General features: G+C 41.7%; 3 protein-coding genes across 5 annotated transcripts in view; all 3 read right to left on the bottom strand.

Moving 5' to 3' along the window:
• mapk8ip1b (mitogen-activated protein kinase 8 interacting protein 1b) overlaps positions 1–9,484 on the bottom strand; it is a 34,234-nt gene extending 24,750 nt beyond the window's left edge. Inside the window, exons 1-2 of the mRNA XM_026377828.1 lie at positions 9,328–9,484; positions 1,362–1,473 (exon numbers count right to left, since the gene is read on the bottom strand). Coding sequence (XP_026233613.1) covers positions 1,362–1,473; positions 9,328–9,404 — 189 coding nt within the window. The 5' untranslated portion in view covers positions 9,405–9,484. The remainder of the gene's footprint in view (positions 1–1,361; positions 1,474–9,327) is intronic.
• Positions 9,485–11,339: 1,855 nt separating this feature from the next.
• si:ch211-210p4.6 (malignant fibrous histiocytoma-amplified sequence 1 homolog) lies at positions 11,340–16,121 on the bottom strand. Of its 3 annotated transcripts, none has more exons than XM_026379049.1 (10): positions 16,014–16,121; positions 14,749–15,613; positions 14,269–14,566; positions 13,955–14,141; positions 13,666–13,859; positions 12,987–13,486; positions 12,619–12,776; positions 12,357–12,531; positions 11,910–11,977; positions 11,340–11,827 (listed from the first exon to the last, which is right to left on the bottom strand). In XM_026379049.1, exons 1-10 carry the CDS (start codon positions 16,027–16,029, stop codon positions 11,805–11,807), a joined length of 2,484 nt encoding a protein of 827 aa, XP_026234834.1. In that variant the 5' UTR covers positions 16,030–16,121; the 3' UTR covers positions 11,340–11,804. The 3 variants fall into 3 exon arrangements, with proteins under 3 accessions (XP_026234834.1, XP_026234835.1, XP_026234833.1); XM_026379050.1 differs by having other exon boundaries at positions 12,625–12,776; XM_026379048.1 differs by having other exon boundaries at positions 12,357–12,776.
• Positions 16,122–17,775: 1,654 nt separating this feature from the next.
• Positions 17,776–19,101, bottom strand: LOC113174061 (guanylyl cyclase-activating protein 2-like). Its single transcript, XM_026377736.1, has 4 exons — positions 18,827–19,101; positions 18,583–18,732; positions 18,076–18,184; positions 17,776–17,980 (listed from the first exon to the last, which is right to left on the bottom strand). Exons 1-4 carry the CDS (start codon positions 19,022–19,024, stop codon positions 17,853–17,855), a joined length of 585 nt encoding a protein of 194 aa, XP_026233521.1. The 5' UTR covers positions 19,025–19,101; the 3' UTR covers positions 17,776–17,852.
• Between the last annotated feature and the right edge of the window lie 1,985 nt (positions 19,102–21,086).

Raw genomic sequence — 21,086 nt, 5'->3', positions numbered from 1 at the left:
CCTCCAGCAGAGAGCTCACACATTCGATAATGGGGGCTATAATTAGCTCCTTGGATGGGAAGACAAGAAAAGGCGTAGAGGGAGAACAGGCTTTCCAAACTATAAATATTCCCTGAGCTCCACAATATCGGGGCAGGTTCCTCTTCAGTCAGGTCACTGCCTTACTAATAGTATCAAATACGAGTCACGCAAGAAAATAATCTCTCGTATATATGATCCTGAAAAGAAGACCCTGGGACCTCCTGTTGCCTTGGTTACTATAGCAGAGCTGAATGGAGGAGGAGGAGGTGATGATGGTTTCACTGGGAAAAGAGCCAGAGAGATCTGACAGAACAATAAATTTACCTCTGCTTATTTTCCTCCTCTTCCCCAATCTCTCTCTCTCTCTCTCTCTCTCTCTCTCTCTCCCTCTCTCATACTTGCTCCAGTTTTAATCATAACCCACTCATCTCTATGCCTCTATGCTATGATACCCAAGATGCAGCAGAGCAATTGCTGTACATGCAATCAGCCAGTAGGTTTTTACCTAGTGCCTAATGTGGTGTCTGTATCCTCTGCTTTCTTCAGCTGCGCTTCTTTAGGACAAAACTAGAGGAGTGTCTCTCCATTGTCTCAAATTGTCTTGAGCATTAAGAATGGATATTACATACCATTTTTGGTTTGTTATGTTTTTTTATCTATTTCAAAGATACATTTTGTTGGCAGATCATAATGTGTTTATTAATATAGGTTGGAATGGGGACATGAATTGTTTCCATGCCTCAGACGCACTCATTGGAAAGCCGATGCAGATGTTGAACCCCTCAACTTCTTACTGAACTCTCTTCTAGTCTGTCTGTCAGAACAGCAGGTAATTTTAAGAAGCTGGTAATTTAAAATGAAGATTAAAATAATTCTACTTCAGAATATGACTAAAGCAAAGTACCAATTTTTCACATAAGCATCTTTGACGTTACACCGGGGAATGATGTTCATGTGTGTCCCTGGAGTTGATGACTGAAACAGTGCCAGGGACACACATGAACATCATCAACGCCTCCCCTTTTACACAATTATTATGACCAAACTTGTTGTTTGTGACTGAGCCAAATCATCACTGCCTCACTTACATTTTATTTAAATGATATCTTATAATTAGCTCAGTGTAAATCAGCATCAGAATTATCTCTTAGAAATGTTGATACACTGCTCTGACTTACTGTAGTGGGATGAATGCTAACAGTATGGTGGAGTGATTTCCTTCTCTAAGACAATATTTAGCCTACTTTAGGACCTGGTCATTAGGAAGACTTGGTTATGAGAATGTAAATGCTTATTTCATCAAATCCCAAGAGAAGCAGCTCCCTGTGGAGACAGCTTACCTTTATATCAGGGCCATTACAGTTGAGACTCATCCCACATTCGTCTGTGATTTCTGTAATCTCCGACAGGTCATCGTCTTCAAATTCATCTAGGCTGATATCGTGGGTCAACCTGGTAGAAGGGAAGGATTAGGGAGAGATGGGTGAGAAGGGGATGAGGAAAAAAATAAATGTTAATCCCTTTTTTTTACTCATCTGCAGCCACAGAACATCTCAAAATCTTTCGTTGACCGAATTATCTGCCGGATATAGTGGCAACTCTAAAGCCAAAATCCAAACCAAGTGGCACATAAACACGTGAACGTGGGTCACATAACCATCAACATAAAAGTGAGCATAACGACACCTGTCGATAGTGTCCATCACTGCATTAAATCCACCAGGTGAATATAATGTTGTGGCTCAGTTTATATCCTCATCCACTGATTGTAAAAGCAAGGCAAGATTATCAAGTATCACCAAAAACAAATTAAAACGAAATCACCAGCAGCAAGTTCTTATCACAAGCAAGAACCTTTGTTATTTCCCTGACTAATGGCAAAGACAACAACATCACCAACAACGGATATACAGCAGGTGGAGGGAATGTGGCAGGAAGCAGACTGTGCATTTGGCTGCTGATTAAACATCAGCAGCTTGAATAAAGCTACAGCACAGAGATGAAAAGCCTGAATAAAAGGGGGTGGTGGACGGGAAAGAAAATGCATCACAGTTGGCAAGTCAAGCTGTGAGTTTATTGTAACTTGTAAATCAATGACATACAGGATTTCCATGTTCCAGGTGTTGTTGTCTATTCCAAATAACAGCATGACAAGAACTGCAGAAGTTATTCAAACTACACTGATCCACCACAGCATATGTTTGGGTAATATTGTGGTGGACAGGTGTCCAGAAAACCTAACTTAGAGAAGAACATACAGTAGCTCCTGCACCGCTTCTGGACATCATTCCAGTGCCAGGGCAGGGAATGCACTGTCCTGTTGTCTGTGGCAGGATTCAATTTAGCTTCCAGTAAACAATGCCTCACTTTTCCCCCCCATCTATAATTATGCCTGCCCGTTATCTCTTTACTCAGGAGCCTCCTGGGCGTAACAGACACAGGCACAGCAGGAAAATGTTATTAGAGGGAGGAAAAGAAAAGATGACAGTGATCACAAGGAACATAACAGCAAGCTGTCAGAGAGACCTGGTGAACCTGGATCCCCCTGTTACTGCATGATGCTAATGTCTCCTTCTGCAAATGTACACACAGCCACGGGCGGTTCTAGACTCTTTTTAGGGGGGGGTTTAGCACACCTGTCTGGCCTTTCAACCCCCCTAAAAAGATCAACTATCAAACTACTGAAATTTATTTAAAGTATAATTTTTAATTTGGGATTTTGTTTTTTTACTTGACATCACATTTTAATATTGACAACAATATTTCCCATCCTAGTCAAATGACAATGAAAGCTTGCCTATTAGCTCAATGCTAATACAAAATGGAATTCCCCATTAACACGCTAACAGAGATTAACATCAGTAGGGATGTTACAGTAGTCAGGGCTAAGAAACCAGCTGAATCAGATAAAATCCTAGCATCGCCCTCTGCACACAGCTGCGACTGCAGCAGTCACGTGTCAGAGGATGGATGTGGGAGTTAAGTAGCCTGGATAGAAGCATCTGTTTACCTCTATAATGAGCACCCAAAGGACATAGTTGGAAAGGACTACCGTAAAAGATGGAAAAGCAGACGCAGAAAGACAGGACAGTGGAGAGGGAGTATATTCATGTCCAGTCCTGATGGGGAGTACAGGACCTCAGATGGGAAACACTGTGGATGTGTGTACACCTGACATAAAGACAGTAACAGAGGGGAAAAAGAGATGCCCAGTGGAATCCAATTATCCACCATCACTATACTCCAGCTGGCAGAGGTGAAGCATCAGTAACCTTTTATATTTGTCTTACCATGCAGGGCTTAATAGTTAAAGGAGTTCTTTATTTTAATTTTCAAATTTTTACAAGCAGACAATGACAATTATTGTGACTCAAGCTATCTACTCCCCTACAACTGTGTTTAACCACTAAACATGACCAGCACAGAGCAGCATACAACTTTTGTTCCTGTCTCAAGCAAAGTGCATGGACAGCCTTCTGTCTGGGGACGCTGTTCTTCTTTAGAATTACAAAAGAAGAAAGAAAAAAAAAAACCTGTGCTTATCAGTTTGAGATAAATGTAATTTATTTCAATACAGTTAGATGCTTGAGAAAAGGGACAGAAGCATATTGATTCTGTCCTTTTCTCTGTTATCAGCTTCACTTACAGGAAGGAGGAGAAGGGTAAAGGATGAGAAAGAAGAGACCAGGGAGTAAAGAAAAGTCAAACCAACCGCAACCAATAAACAATTTATTAAGTATGTCACGTTATTTTGACCCTGAATTGACCCTATAACTAGGTCTTAACAAGGGCAAAAAGAGGAGCAGAGCTGAAGAAGAGTGAGAAGAAATTCTGTAATGCCATAGTTTAAACCCACAGGGAAAAGGGGGCGGACAGTGAGACGAGGGACAGAGTCATTGGGACAAAAATGAACGGAGGGATGGGGAGAAAATCAAGTGCCGGAAGATAAACCACCTGGGCAGGACAGGGTGACCTCTTTGCTGCAGTGAATTGTGGGTATGGGGCGATGCAGAAAACCAACAGAGTGTATAATAAGGAGCAAATTACACCGTCACACATTAAGACATCAAGACTGCATTATATCAAAGATGTCGTGTACAAAATAACAGAGGGGCCGTTTTGGGCCACATCTGACCTCAGCTGTAGTGTCCACGTCCAACGGTTTCACACTCAAACTGTATGAAAATACAGAAAATATATATAAAAAATAAAAATACCACTCCACTTGGAAAGGGATGAATACCAAATCCAGAAGTATAAACATCCTCTCAGGCCCCCCCTGGGACTGTACTACACGCTGTCATCATCTCAGACATGCTCACTACACCCTCAGTGATCAATGCAGGCTGACACAGCAGACAGGCTGGGCCGTGCAGGGCAGAGACTCCTGTGAAACATCTACTGTGTCATCATCAGCTAAAAGCAAGAGGCACCGAATCATTTGCATTACTACTCCTAATCATCTATTTTAAGATATATTCTAGAAGTGGTTTGTTCATGTTGCCATTGGTGATTTCCTTACATTTTGTGTTATCTGTTAATTTCTCGCTGTCACATCAGAGCGTAGCAGCACCACAGGATAAACGTGTCACTTTGTGTTACTAAAGATTTGGGGTTTGCTCCTCGTTCTGACTGCGGGGGTGACAGGGCAGCAGACTGGCACCGTTGTGCCTCCTCGGCCCACATCTCTGCTTGTGATAATGAAGGACAGCATGACCTCGTGCCACGACGACTGTGAGTAGTATTTACCTTTAATGTTTGCTTGCATATGTTGACAGCAGTACCACACAAAGTCCTGTAGACATCACTCCCACCCTCAGTAGAAACGAAGGGTTTTTGATTTTAACAGATTTTCGCTGAAAAGCAGATTAGTTTATCCAGATTTTTAACATGGATTTAATGACCCTGCAAACCCACAAGTCATGTTGGCAGTGGAAATAGGTCATCGTGTGTCAGAAGGGTGCTGTCAGTATTAGCAAATGTTAAGATTTTTCCATGACATCTTACACTTGCACATGTTTTGCTGTGTTAGTCTCACAGGACTCGCATCTGTGTTATGCTGATTCGGTCACACATTAGCCTGTGTCTTTTTCTCACATCTCTCAGCAATCATTCACATGCATTTACTCCCCACGGAGGGATTACAAGGTTGCACACTCCCTAGCTGCGCCCTCCTGCAAGGACAGGACTAGGACAAGGATCAGGACCGTCCCATCCAGATTCAACAACCCCCCTCCATCCTCCGCTGTATGAAAACAAACCGACGACAAGTTCATCCACACAGCGCTTCTTTCACACGGGCACCGCTGTCATAATGCACATAAGCCATCATCAGAAAGTGTGATTCGGGTTCTCCTCTCAAGATTTGACACACGCTTTACCTCTTCTCTAAAAATACAAACATACACACAGACAGATGCATCCACTCTCCTTGAAGGGCATGCCTGTCCTGAGCTTTACGATGCAAGGAGACAACACATAGCAGTAAGAAGGTATGTTAGCAAATACACACATACACAAGGTCACACACAGCCATGTTGCTGCATGTCAGTAAAATAAACACACACAGAAGCACGGGAGACGTGCCCTACCATTTCTCCCACTGGTCCTCCATCCATCCCTCTCCTCCTTCCCTGCCCGAGTCCATGCCGTAAGTGAGGAGAGCATCCACAGCGGAGAGGAGAGAAGGAGAAGAGGAAGGAGCAAGGGGGTTAGGAAGTGAAGGATGGAGGGAGGAAGAGAGGGAGGAGTGAGGAAGAAAAGAGCCAGAGCAGAGGAGGAGGGGTGTAGCTCGTCCGGGTCGATGAGAGAGGCATCCGATTCAGAGCCCTGCTACTGCTGCCACCGCTCATCCGGAGGAGGAGGAGGAGGGGAGTATTTAAAGCATGGAGCTGAAGCTGCCAGAGAGTAGTGTTATATTGTTATATAACCTACTCCCCCTTTCTCTCTCTCTCCCTCTCTCTAATTTACGCTGTGTGCATCAGATTTACTACACCACTGCAGGCGTAGTGTGGTGTTAGCTGAACGTCGGACACCACGGTAAATCCAAACAGGAGAAACGTCAGCACAGGATGTCTCTCTCTCTCTCTCTCTCTCTCTCTGTAAAACACTGTGGTGCTCAATTATTGAAGGCCCACTGATCACACAAGATTTTCCCATCATTTTACTTTCTCTCCATTATACCTCATTGACCGTCATCTCAACAACAATCCAGTCCCTTCAGGAACCTGCAATGTTGCGATCACAACAATTAACGCAAATTCAACCAGAAAACTAAAAGAAAATTCACGCTAGAATTGAGGAAAAAGGAAAAAGCCCCAACGATAACTTTGGTTCTTGTGTTGGGTTGAAGTTGAACCAGGAAGTGAGTCTTTACAGAGCAATCAACTTCCTGTTTGTCTTTGTTTTCTCTTACATTTGTTTGGTTTAGGGGTAACATTTCAACATGAGAATAAATTAAATAAGTGTGCGTAATGTTTAAATGTTCACTCATCAGGATAAATACAGAGAGAGAGTGGGAGAGGGAGAGACTGAGCTGTATAAACAGAGAGGAGGTGCCATCAGGTGGAACCTGCTTTGTCAGCAGAACTGTGACAGCGGTAAATATCAGTGTGTGGGGGGGGGGGGAACTGCAACCAGAGCAATTACTGTCCACTCTGTCAGCTCTGGAGGAAATTCAAAGGTATTTTAAATCCCTCTGTTTCTCCCTCTTACGCTCTCTCTGAAGATAAAACAAAGAAACTAAGAACCAAAACAATGAAATTTGTGTTTTTTTGTTTTTTCCTCAGAAAAGATCAAAATCCATGAAAGATGTAAGGAATGAGAGAAACAAACACATCGTAATTATAATCTGCAGAACTTCCCCGATCTCTCTCTCTCTCTCTCTCTCTCTCGCTCACGTTCCTTTAATATCCCACACCCTGTGAACCCATCTGCCACGGCAGATCATGTCAGCAGTCACGTCAGTTTAGAAGCTGCAGCAAAAAAAACAGGAACAAAAATAAACGTGTGAAAAAGACGGGGAGAGGTCCCAGACGGACGCTCTTGTGCTTCCATTCTGATTCTTCAGTGATTCGTACATTTTAAAGTATAAAGTTAAACTCAAAAAAATCATAAACAAAACAATAAAAAACTAAATCATACGTAATTCAGGCGTCTCTTAGCACACAGTGAACAGTGATGACAGCTGATACTCTGCTATTTCCTGGGCTTTTAAATCGGGAAAAAATAAATAATAAGAAGAAAACTATCTATAATTGTCATAACATCCACACTGCCCTGCACACACACCCATGAACACACAAGCACAAACACGGTGCTAATGTGAAAGAATCTCCTGCTACGCCCTCTTGTGCCACAGATCACCGCTGCACTGCAGAATCATTTTAAAGGTACAGTTCAACAAATAATCAATGCAACATCTAAAGACCCAGTTTTCATCTGCCAAACGAAGCATCAACAAAGCACAGCAGCTCTGTGGAAAACCACACTTACGCTGAAACATCAGCAGTGTCTTAATTAAAAAAAAAACAAAGCAATCACTTATCCTAACAGAAATCACCAGAGTTTGCTGGATGAGCTGACAAGATCCACACGTGAGGCTTTATTCACCTAAATACTGAAGCATATTTCTGTTCTACAAAATAGAACCATGTTTGGTTGGATTCAACCAACCTATTTGTTGTTGTGGATGATGAAAACACTGCAGAAATACCGTCAAACTCACATGACTGCACGAGAACTCTCCGCTGATGGGTCATGAAATTTTTAGGCGGCACGAAAAGGGGGTCAAAAAGAAAAAAAAAAAAAAAAAAAGCTCGAGGAGACCGAGAGCTGCTCTCTTCCTGTATCTCAGCCACCGAATTTCTCCACAGCAGCTCATCGACTATGTGTTCTCTGACAGCAGCAGGTTGGGGAGAGAGGTTCGGAGGATTTGACCACAGTGTGCATGCCAACATATGGCTTGTCTGGGACCGAGCCAAGCCCGAGGCTGTGGGTCATCTTGGATTACTTTCTCCAGTCAGCTGCACCTCGGACATAACGATCAATAAAGTCCTGTGTCTTAATACGTGATGAGGAAATCGTGTGGAGGTTTAAACCAGTCATTGTCTTCATTGTCTTTTTCTTTACGTCGGCTGATAACTCTGAGATCTCCGTCGCCTGTTGTTTTCTTCTGACACCTGCCCTCGTTTTATTTTGCTGCTTGTCAAACTGTTTCATGATGACCTCTTATATTTACCATGGAACTTACACACCTACTGTACGCTCATCGGTTAATTAAGGCTTTGGCTTACAGCTAATCTCTAACCTTAATGGCTGTGATTACTGCGAGCAGCCCTGGTTGTACTGTTTGGCGTCTTTAAGATCTGAATTCTGTTGGTGATAAAAAAACATTTAAGTTAAATGAACGTGTCTTTAATTCACTGCCACTGTGTTGTTTCTGCTGCTCGTCTTTCTCCCCCTGATGGCACATTTTCATTTTATTTATATAGGAAGGGTGGGTATATGCTGTCTCTCTGGAAACATGGATTACAGGCCCCCCATCCCCTCAGTGTTGGCCCTGAAGAATCGCGGCCTCTCCTCTCCTGTCCTGTCCTGTCCTCTCCTGTCCTCATGCACGTGTGTTACTACAGCATGTGTTGTCAGTGAAGGAGACACTGAGCTGCAAACTAATCCCTCACTCTTCTCAACTTTCGAACATATTGATTTGAACCGTTCCTGCATCAGCTCTGCAACAACAATTTAGTCATTACTGACTAAACTTTAGTTTATTTTCCATTTTTTGGCCAGAACTTCAAGGCCACTAAATAATAAAACCATTCAGTTATGATCTAAGTAGTTTATATTGTCTAAAAAGGACTCAGTAAACCCTTCTATCAAATTGATCTAACGGCCTATTACAGTGATAGGACACTGATATGCTGCAGAAATACTATGAATCAATATGATCACAAACGTCATGTGCTTGTGGCAGGCGACACCAAACCTCGATCATTCACTGAGCTGCGTTTACCACAAATAAATCAGGCTTCAGCGTTAAGAGACGCATCATTTCAACTCGTGCAGTATTCAGATGGGTTATTATTATATCAGCGACGCGTTTGGGGACGTCTGGTTTTCAGTGGGCAGCGGGGGGAGCAGACACGCCCAAACACAAACATTTCCCACTTCAATCCGCAAAACGCGGCCGCAGCGGACTCGATCAGCGAGCGTCAGCACCTCCAACCTGCGCACGGCGGCGCTGGCTCGTCCGTCGTTTTGGTTTGCGGCCCTCGTACCCAGCCTCCCTCCCGCCGGGGATCTTACCTGAAGCTGGCCGGGGAGTTCACCTGGATGCTGCGGCCGGACGGAGGGCTGCTCTTCCTCTTCTCTCTGTCCGCCATGCCGCGGCGTTCACTGCTCCATCGACGCCGCTGCGCAGCCGCCCGGACACAGACACCGACAGACACCGACACCGACAGACACAGACAGACACCGACAGACACAGACACCGACAGACACCGACACCTGAGAGGGCCGGCGATGCTGCGATACCGTGCCGCCTTCGAGGGCCGTGGGGAAAATGTCAACTCGGATGAACAGCGCAAAAATGAATTGGACAAGATGTTATGTGTATATCTATGATTATAGCAACTTTCTTTATATTATTTGTAATGAAAAGCGATGTCCTGAAAGTACAGTGACATTGATGTTTTTTTTTTTTTTTTTAAAGACACACTTTACACTTTTGCTTGCATTGTAGTTCACGAGGCGACAGTGAAGGCAGCAGCAGCTCCCACAGAGGTGAGACGATGAACTGGAAGAAAAACAGATGAAAAACCAACCAACCAAACAAAAAAACAAATAAATAAATGAAACACAAAAGGAAAAGAAAAACGGATGAAACAATATAGAAACAACAAACAAGGTGGATATATGTTTTTAATACCAGGTTGGACACATGTGGAATAGCCATCCAGATCTATTCCCAGTTTATTTATTGGAACTGTTACAGGTTCAAATCTAAATCCAGAAAATAAATCACTTAAAATGTTGAATAAAAACCATTATGTTTGTCATCACCCTGTTCTGCAAACAAAACACTCCACATGTTACCTACTGTAACAGGTTTCTAACAGTCATGTCAGAAACAAACCAGCAGAGGACAGTGCTGGACACAGAAACATTGCAGTAGGCTCATAAGACCACTTCAGCTCAGAGGTTCCCAAACCTGGAAATAACTGAAACAGCTTGACCTGGTTTGATCAACGGATCCTCTCCCTTGAACCGTTGTAGAGCCTGTGAGGCAGGAAGTGCAGCTGTGTGGAGTCACGTGCAGCCCAGTCGGGAGAACTGTTCTCAAATGTGACCAGTGAAAGTGCATCTGATACAGGAAATCTATCATGAAGATTACAATGCATATCTATTATATGTATTTATTTATTTATTTATACAGCTACTTTATTTTATCTATCTACTCCTTTATATATATATTTTTCTAGGCTATTAATCAGTCTACTTTATTTGAATCAAATATTCCTAATATTTTATGTATACTTTCTGATTTTGACTTACCTTACTGCGCCTGGTAACAAAACACACAACACCAGACAATGATCTGGTGAGTACTCTCTATCAGGCTTGGCAAACTGAGCTGATAAAGAGAATGTGTCGCTGAACTTCAGAAAGCTTGAGGTATCATGTCAGTTTTGTGGAAAGAGCCTATTTATTTAGTCTAAAATGGATAAGATGTCCGAGTTGTAGTGCTAGTAGAAATAACTGTGTAACCTGATGAGCAGCCTGCTTACATACTCTAGTGAGTAATGCCTAAAGTAAATCTGCATTATACAAAACTCTTGCCGTTATAACTGATATTGTAGAGCAGGCAGAAGTCAAGAAAAAGCTGCAGGACCTGGATCTCAACATGGATATTTAATGCTAGACACTGAAGAAGCTGGACCTGGTAATCCAGAAACTAGGCAGAGGAATAATTGTTTCAATGTACCTTGTAACCGTGGCTGTAACTCAATGTCTTCATCTTTGTCGTTTGTTTCTCTATTTCTGTCGTTGCCATGGTAACTTGACTTTTCTGTTCTTTTTATTCTTTCACTTTTTTTTGTAGATGCCAGCGTTTCAATCAAGGAATAATCCAAAGACCAAAAAGAAAAATCTACACATTCCTGCATTTACATCGATGTAAATTACCATAAAAAAAACACCAGTTACAAACAGTAGCACTGCTCACACTGTGTTTTACCACTAAAATGTTTTTGCAGGCAAAGGAAATGTTATTTTTTCTTTCACCAGACGAATTTAGAATTCAAGTAATTGTGTCAAAGTCAAAGTGATGGTCTAGTTTATTGGAAATTCTACCACATGTGGAGTACATACAGGAAATCGAAATAGCAGTTCCTCTCGTACCTTTGGTGAATACAATACAGCCACAAACCAAAGATACAAAAATACTGCAAACATACAAATAAAGTGTTACAATATAGAAAAGCATGCTGCAGATGGGCTGAACACCACATTTACATTTACACTTCCATTTAGTCATTTAGCCAAAGCGACTTACAAGTTCCTCATTTTTCAGCTAAGGAAAGATGCTGTAATGGTTGATCTGTCTATCTGTTCCTTAAATCAGACCTCCTGCCCTCAGTTGATAAGTTAACATGGAGGAATATAAATAATAATATAAATCAGAGAATCCTTTTGGAACAGTTGCTGCAGAATTACGCGGTAAGTGACAATAAGGTGAACATTTGGAACCAGTCGTCATTGTTGTGCAGCATTTCTCACTTTTCTTACGTCTGCGGTAGAGTGGGAACTGAAAAGTTGAAAACAAAATTCACTTCACACCTCCTTTTGCATTACTCGAACCTCGAGCAATCACACAAACTTTTATTTACCTTTTGGAAAAATCAGCTCTGTCCGTCGCGTGTGACCTCCCTGACAAACTAGTTTCTCTTCGTTCACACTATTTAAAAAACACAAATAAACAAATCAACACAGAAATACAAGCAGTTAGCAGCTAACGTCACGTTTTTATCTAGCTTTAAAACCTCGATTCAGCTGAAACTTGAATTGCTAACTACAGAAGCAGAAGTGTGTGTGTGTGTGTGTGTTTTTATAACAGCTATAGTGGAAGTGGGGTCAGTGTAAATATACTGTTACTCAGTTGGGCAGATTTATTTTTAAAGCAAAACACGAAGACAAAAAGCGGTTAGAGTCAATGAAAGACTAAGATAACACACAAAACAACAGTGGTTTTTAAACTGTACTCTCTGAGAATAAAACATAGTGAGAATACTTGAGAGGCACAAACTGGGCGCTACCCGAACTGATACAACACTCACAAGTTGTAGAAGTCCGTGTTGTTCAGCTCCTGCCAGTCCCTCCAGGTGAAGTAGTGTTGACAGCCTCTCTCTGGACAGGGTGTGTGCACCTGCTGAGTCAGTCCTGGCCACTCCCTGGAAAGCACAAGCAGCTTGGACATCACTGCCAAGATAAGATCCCACAGCTGCTGGAACTCTGTGAAGAGGGAGAGGAGACAAACTTTACTGTGGCTCTGCAAAGCATTTGATCTCTCTGTAAAATGGTTAGAATTTTTTTCATTACGTTCACCCTTCTCAGGTCTCCGGCAGCGTATTTCTATAAGTGGATCTCCATCTTTATTCCTCTGTCTCACCAGAGCCAGTCTGTTTCCACAGCAGAGCAGACACTGCTCTCTCCCTACCCAGTGAGTGGGAAACAGGGAGCATGTCTTGATGATGACTCTGAAGGTTACATTAATAGATACAGGCAGCTGTTAAGAAGCATTAAGTGTAAACGAGCATGCAATTACTAAATAAAAGGCTTTAATTATTGAGTATCACAGTTTATCTTGTGCTCGCACATCAGTCTCATGGCCCACGTTCATACGTCTGCATTATTGTGATTATGGACAGACGATGTTAATTATTAAAACCTCTTCCAAGCTATAATACCTGTGGAAGAAGCCGTGAGGAATCTCAGGAAGGAAGTACACATGAACGCTGAGGTCATCCTGCTTGTCTTCACCCCACGTGTGGCACACTATGAGGTCATCCTTTAGGTACATGGGGAAGAGACAGACACCATCTAGATCTCTCTTGGCCATCCTGGCACACTCCCATTGCTTTTCACCGGGTTTGAACTCCAGTGCTTTGGGGTTCAGGAGGCTTCCAACTAAAGAGGGGAGGCAGACCTCAAAATACTGCAGCAGGGTTAGTATTATGCCTGCCTCCCTCTTGGTTCCCACCACCTCTCTGATCAAGTCATCGTCATCCCCGACCACCTTCTCTAACTCTCTGCGGGTCAAGATGCGTATGGCCACGTTGTGCAGAGTCCCTCGGCACTTCAAGTCATCCACCCAGATGAACTTCTGTTTCACCAGAGCCCCTTCCTGCACGAGAAGGTCTCTGGAGACTTCCTCTAGCTGCTGCGTGAGGTCATGTCTGACAATGGTCTACATTTAAGAGGCAGGCGTAAGAGCAATAAGAAGCCATATATGCAGACATCTTTAGGACTTGCTCCTGGGTCATGTTAGAGACACTCTTAATTCTCATATTTGGAAATAGCTGTTTTTCACATTGAAACATAAAATTAAACAACAATAATAATAATAATAAAAAAACAGTTTCTGACCTTGAACATTGAGATGAGGAACGAAGGCTGGATAAACACTCTGTCACTCAATGCGCTCACTTCTTCATACCAAATGATCACCCCGATGCGATGCAGATATCTCAAGAGGAATCGCAAAATGGAGTGCAGCTTCTCTTTGCTCAGCTTAACATGGTTTAGAATTAAATCACTCAGTTCCTCAACACTAATAATGCCTGATATAGGAAACAGAACAAAATCAATCTTAAGCTTCTTGTAACACTTTGAATGAAACAATACAGTGGTCAGGTTTAAACATACTAAGACTTACCATGTCCTGGAATGTCTTGTAAAGCAACAAGTGTATAAATGGCTTGTTCTACCTCTTGGTAACTTTTTGGTAAGATACTATCAGAACAAAGAAAAACACTGTCTGACTGAATACATGTCAAAATATGACTTTTGAGTTTCGTAATGTCCTCAGTCTTTGTGCAATCGACAGGTAAAAGATCCAGAACCTGGAAGAGAGGTTAAGACCGACTGTGAAAGGCTGTGAAGGCAAAGCACACAAAGCTAATTTAACACAAAGCTAAAAAGAAGAAATAAATAAATTACTTAAAACAATATAAATTATCCTCTAATTACCTTCAACTTGTATTCCAGAAGACAATCCAGTTCGTCGACCTGGTCCATAAAGAGTGCGGGGTCAGTGCTTTCCTCCAGATTTCTTTTCCGTTGTTTTAAAACCATCCTCCTGTTTGTCAGCATGGTCTTTACCTTCTCTTCGATATTCTTCTTCTTCTCCAACACCTCCTCCTGGTCTCTGCATTGGTCACAATGTGTTCCCACCAGCAGGACCACTGAGTCCGGCACACGCAGTTGTATGTTGTTAATCCAGAACCACACTTGGTCTTTGAACGACTGCGGCTCCATAATGTTGTATCTGATTAAAGGACAAAATCAGATGCTTTTATCATGGGATTTTAGGTAACTTGGTGATGTTATGATGGAAGACATAAACATCATGTACCTTCATCCTAGCATTAAAGGATAAAGGCTAAAAGGACAGCATGCACTGTCTTCATTTTGATTGTTGGATTACTCAGTATCATTACTCTTGCTCACCTGGCTAAATCAACAGTAAGGATGACAAGGGCTCTTGGTGTGATAAAGACATGATGTGTCAGGTAGTACTCCTCCTGTCCTGCAAAGTCCCATAAAAGAAAACGGACTTCCTCTGTGTACAGTTGACTGATCTCGATTCCCTCAGTCCGGTCCTTCACTGCCACCACCACAGGCTTCCCTTGCTTAAGGCTGCGGCACAGTGTGGACTTCCCAGCCATGGAGGAGCCCAGGAACATGGTCTTGACTGTCCAGGCACTGTGCGTGTCTGGGCTCTCTTCCATTTGACGGAAGTAGCTCTGGATATCCATGACCCCTCCAACACAGACCTCCTCTGGTGGGCACCTCAGTGGGTTCCCTGTGGCCTTGCACACAGTCAGCTTACAGTTATCGGTCTGGAAGAGCTGTGACGGGAGCTCGGTCAGTTGGTTTTTCTCAACCAAAAGCTCCTCCAATTTTGGCAGTCCGATTAGTGGTTGGATACTTTGCAAGCAGTTCTTGGATAGATCCAAGTAAGTGATACTGGTGCACTGGTTTATATCCGAAGGAAGCTTGGCCAAGCGATTTGTGCTGAGTTTGACCAATTTTAGACTTCGAAGATGTGGAAAGATTCCCTCTGGAATGGATCTAATGTTGTTCTGGTTCATGTACAGTGTCTCTAGTTTGTCAAGGTGGCGCATTTCGTTCGAAAATTCAATCAACATATTCCTAGACAGATTAAGCTCCACTAGGTGGGTGAATCTGGAGATGCTAATGAGCCGTTTCAGTTTGTTCCTTTGCAAATCCACACTTCTAACTTGTGATGGAAGAGTCTGAGGAATGGACTTCAGATTCTGTCCTGAAAGGTCCTGTTCCTCCCAATTTAACCCTGTGAACGGGTAGGATTGCAGTGTGTTAAAGATCCGTGAAACCAAGAGTAGTACTTTCTACATAAGGGTCAGGTGATCTGAGGTGTCATTGAGCAACAGCTATTGAGAAAAACCTGTTTCTTAGAACACTTCTCTGATGTCTAATTACAGAATTCTGCTTTTGAGAAAAAGCAAAAAATAAATATATGTGGTTTATTATTTTATTTTAATATTACAAATTTATGCAGGACTAAAATTAGAGCATGGACAGCTGAAAAAGATCCTTTGGATATTTGAAGTGGTGACTCCCACAATACAGACAATAATATAAAGACCCACTGATTTACTGTCACGAACATAAATAGTCCCAAGAGTAATCACAGATTGCTTGTGGTAAAGTTTAAAGCGCATGTTGCTTACCTCGTATAGCAGCCATTTTCCTCAAAGATAAGTGGGGAAAGCTTTCTTGGATTATCTTCAGAGTGTGCTGAGGGTAGAACAGAGGATTAAGCTGCTTTAGCAGTTGGTTTCCTCATAGCTAATGCAAACCGCATTCTCCCACAACAGAGGCAGGGAAGTGAAATCAGATTACTTCCCATTTTGAATATTTATCAGTTTACAGAAAAGAAAGACACTATAATGTTACCAGGGATACATACTGGGGTATATACATATATGCGTCTAACTTTATGATATATTACCAAAATAAAATAAAAATGCAGGGACCACTGAAAAGGCATTACTTAGGAAAATGGACAAGAAAATATTGTATGGTTCAACAAACGTCATACCTGTTGCCTCACAGTAAAAAAGGGTTTGCACAATGAGGAAGCATGCAAGTTCGTCGATATATCAAGGCAGGAAGTGTGTAAAAACGAAAAATTAAAGCTAGCTGAATACATAATGTTGCCTTGGTGTTAGGGCCGTGGTACCCGTTACCATGGCAAGTTTTTGTTAAAGTTAATGCACTGTTTAAAAACAGTAGACCTTATGAAAATACACCCTCAGCAGTCCAAGTGCTCTGCTGCTCTACAGTGTTATTCTTGATCTTGCCACCAGATGGTGCCAAAGTAAAGGAATGAATGCTCAGCATACATTACTTTTAAATCTACTGTGGTACCAGTTTCTTGTCTGTTAAATGAATTAAAATTTTTTACACTAATGTATTTAATATTACAGGAAAAAAATATATACAGATGCTTTAGTGATACCCTGAAGACTGCCTGCACTGCTTACCTTCAGTGTTGACTAGAAGGGGTCTAGAACCAAGAGGGTTATTTTTATTCTAAGGATTTGACAAGATAAGATTCAAGTGGTAATCCACATGCCAGATCCCACGTGAACCTTTGGTGGCCCAAGGTACATTTTATTTGTTATAGCTCATTATAGTTCCCATAAGATGTGTATATTTTTAAAGATCAGTGTGGACTCAGGTGTGACTTGGTGGCAGATGCCTTTAGATGAGCCTTACAATAAAATCTACAGACTAACAGATTGACATAAGGGACGCTAAGGTAAACCTGTAGTGCTAGAATAATTCGGTAAATCCTTGGGATTATGGATTTGTAGGTGTGGTCATTACCACTGACTGAAAGTAGGCTGGTGGTCGCCCAGTAGATTGTTTCTGTAGCTCATGTTGTTCTAGATGGGAACAGGATGTGTTGCACGTTTTAATGAAAAGTCGAGCATGTTTTTCAGACCTAACATGAGACACGATGACTTTTCAGTCTTGCTCTTTTATTGAACTTTAGTTCATAAGTGTTTCATAACCATTTGCCTTCAACAACAAGAAAGAAATCAGGAAAAACATTATTATTTTACAGTATTGTGTTAAATAATAATAACATAACAAATACTGTGAAACTTATTATTAGTTTCAAATGAAAAATAAAAACAGTTTATAAAAACAGTAAAAAGCAGACATAATGATTCACTACTTACACTTGAACACTTTACAACTTGAAAGCTGAGATTTGAGTTAGCAAACAATATGACATGCATTTGTTTATGCAATCGTTTACTTTTTGTCTCTTGAACTGTATTCGAAGATAATAAAACTAAAGATAATCATCATTATAGCTTGAATAGTAAAAGAAAGAAGCTTATTATAGAAGCTTATTAGGCCTTGATAAGATGTGTAACTGCTACCGATGTTTTACTTAAAGCTACATGTTGGCCCATAATAACTTTTCTTTTTGGCACCTGATTCAGTTGCAGTCTAAGAGTATCAGTCCTATTGCAGAGCTGTGCTTTGATGTATCAGAAGTGGGCACTTCTTCTCCTCTGCTCCAGCACCCATCCAGCAGGGTTCATATCCAGCTTAAACATGCTGAGCAACCAGGGGTCTTGCTGTGCACCTTTAATGAATTCTTCCATGTTAATCTTACCTGTGGGGGAAGAAATGTCACAGTGAGATTAAAATTCTCTGGTGATCCAACAAAATATTCATTTTTTTCTCTGTGACCTGTGACTTAATGCTTACCGTCTCCATCACTATCAACAGCTTGTAATATTCGATCCACAACCTCATCTAACGTGAACTGTGGCTCGCTCGTGTCTGTCTTTGAGACTCTCTTCAGCCGATAGATGCTCTGGCACGACAAAATAAAGACATTACAGAATAAAATGTGTTGTATCAACCACCTTTTAAGCATAACCTGCAACATATATGATGCATGATACAGTCACTGACCAACCAAGTTTGAAATGTATTGGAAAAATCACACATTATTAGTAATGCAATTGATTCGGTGTCATTTCAGTTACTGTAAATGCTGCAAAACCATTTAGCTAATCTCCAGCTTTGCAAGGTGCTTGGCTTAAAATGAAGAAGAATTTATTAGAGTAAAGACATCAATGCAATAGCATCTATTCCCAATAGCAGGAGCATAGAAACAAAAGATCTGAACATTACATATTGTTAGTGAAAAAGAGAAGCTTAGTGTGAGGGAATCTCCTTTTTCAAAGACCCTGACTGACTCAGACTTACATCTATTATTGACCGCAGTTCATCCTTCTCCACGTAGCCGTTGCCGTCTTTGTCATACACCTTGAATGACCAGCGCAGCTTGTGCTCCAAATCCCCGCGGAAAACAAGATTCAGTGCTGCCACAAACTCGAGAAAATCTATTGTATTGTCCTGAAAGATACAATAGCTTCAATAAGAACATTAAGATCACACTTTGGTAAAGATTTACAGTCAACCCAGGTTGTGATAGCTTTCACTCTCTCACCCCATTTTTGTCAAAAGCTCGAAACATGTTCTCAGCATAGTCCGACACTTCTCCTGTTGGGTCCACACCGAAGAAACGCTTGAATTCATGCAGAAAAAGTAGTCCACTTGGGCACTCCATGACAAACCTTTTATACATATCCTGAAGCGCCTTTACATCAATCTCCTCACTGTTCTCTGTTTGCTGTGACTGCCCCATGATGGACTTTATTTGGATTTATCTGTCCATAGTCCGGTAGCCTTTGGGTGTATACTCCACGATGAAACAGCCGGACTGGAAATGGGCATCTCATACTCTCAGGTGTTACTTATAACCATGTGGAATCCCAAAGCTCCAAGTTACGTATGAGACAGGTGATTAGTGTGGCCTCAGGATTACCATAGCCTTATGTTGGTGGGGTTTCCTCTCTCTGTTAATTAGGTTTTCAGCTAAATGTGGTTGTAGGCCAAACTTGCAAGCGTGGCAGGCTGACATGCATATAAAATGTCTGTGTTAGAGTCGCATCTGTTGACTCCAAGTTCAAACTGCACTCTCTACTGTGATATCCACCACCCCAATATCTGGCTCTTAAGCAGTTGCATGTTCCACCTTTGTAACCAGCTACATTTGTTAAATTTGAATGTTTGCCCTAAAGTTAAGTACAACTTGTCCCTTTAAAGAGTTGACTGCTAGCAGAAGAGTCAGTTTAGTTTTACACCTCTTCTACATGCAGACGCGGCTTCATTAACTTATCTGCCAAATGGCCGGCATCCAAGTCTGTTGCCATCCTTAATCAGTCTCACTGTTGTTTTTCTGCTGAGAAAAAAAGAAGCCAAGAGTCTAAGAGGCTCCAGGTCATGCTAATTTAGAACTGGTACCAATCTCTTTTAATTAGATTGCATTAGCTCTGTGGTTAGGTTAGAGAGACAAGACGATCCAGAAGATATGGGTTGAGAGCATGCACAAATTGACCATCAATGTCAGACAACTGTGAGGAACAACCCTGAGGATGATTGATGACCACTTATATAAATATCCAGCATCCAACCAAACCAATGGGTGACAGTAACAACTAAGCATGCATCAACGTGACTGCTAATAATTAAGGAATCCCATTTTATCAGGTTTCTGAGATACTAAAACATTTGTAATTTATATTATTTCATTAATTTCAAACAGTTAGTTGTTTTTAACTCTATCTAAAAAGATTTTTTTGCAAAGATTAAAACCAAGCCCCCAAAATTAAATGTTGTACACGGACCAGCTAAAGTGCCGTGGCCTCCTTTGCCGACAAGACTGTTGCTCCCATCCCTATCAATGTGAGCCGCAGCTCACTTTGGAGGGCTATTTAATTATCCCAGATGCAGTTTGGGATTCCTTTGATGCTGATGTCTCATTAGTTAGTGAACAAGTAACAGTGTGATCCACTTTGAAATCCCAGAGAGCTGATTAGAGGGTACTAAGATTGTCACTCATCAGGAGGTCCACTAGAATTCAGTCAGTAACACGTACAGTATTTGAATTATGGAATTTGCAGTAACATAGTCATAATACATACTCTGATACCTTCACAGCCTTAAGCAGATCAGTTCAGCATCAACATCCTGCTGCTTCTTCTCATTAATTTTTTTAAAGTTCATAGAGATTAGTATGTTTCAACCTACTTTCCAGAGTAAGTCCGCCCCACAAGTATTGGAACGACAAGACTAATTTGTTTGTTATGGCCAAACCATACCACAAGGTGCAAACCCCTTATCAGCAGGATTAATTACACAGTCAGGTTGAAATTTACAGAAAAATATACTGAAATACTCAGATGAGCCACACAAAGATTAGACATTAAAAGGATGAATTCAGTAATGTAGAACAATGTACAGAGAAATCCACCTAAACTAGGTGGGGAGCTTCGGCATGCAGGCACAACATATAACTTCATCGATCAGCCGTGAACACACCAGATCCAGGTAATCAGCAGTGGGTGGGGCAGGGGTAGGTGGAAAACAAGCAGAGCAGGGGGGGCCTGAAGACTGGATTTGGGAATTACTGCTTTAACCCAACTGAACATGCACTTCACCAGCTGAAGATGGAGGTGAAGAGAGAAACATCCCAAGGCAAACAGTTTGCACTTTTAGACGTACTGGGAACACAAATCAAACGAAGAACTCAACAGTTTGGTGACGTCAGTGAGTCACAGGCTCTATGCAGTTATTGCAAACAAGGGAACTGAACCCATGTAGAATATAAGCAGGTCTGTTTTCTTGTCCCAGATCATCATTTGTGT

The sequence above is a fragment of the Anabas testudineus genome, chromosome 3, assembly GCF_900324465.2.
Source record: "Anabas testudineus chromosome 3, fAnaTes1.2, whole genome shotgun sequence".
NCBI classification, from domain to species: domain Eukaryota; kingdom Metazoa; phylum Chordata; class Actinopteri; order Anabantiformes; family Anabantidae; genus Anabas; species Anabas testudineus.
The sequence above is the reverse complement of the archived record's forward strand: the minus strand, read 5'-3'. Positions and strand labels throughout refer to the sequence as shown.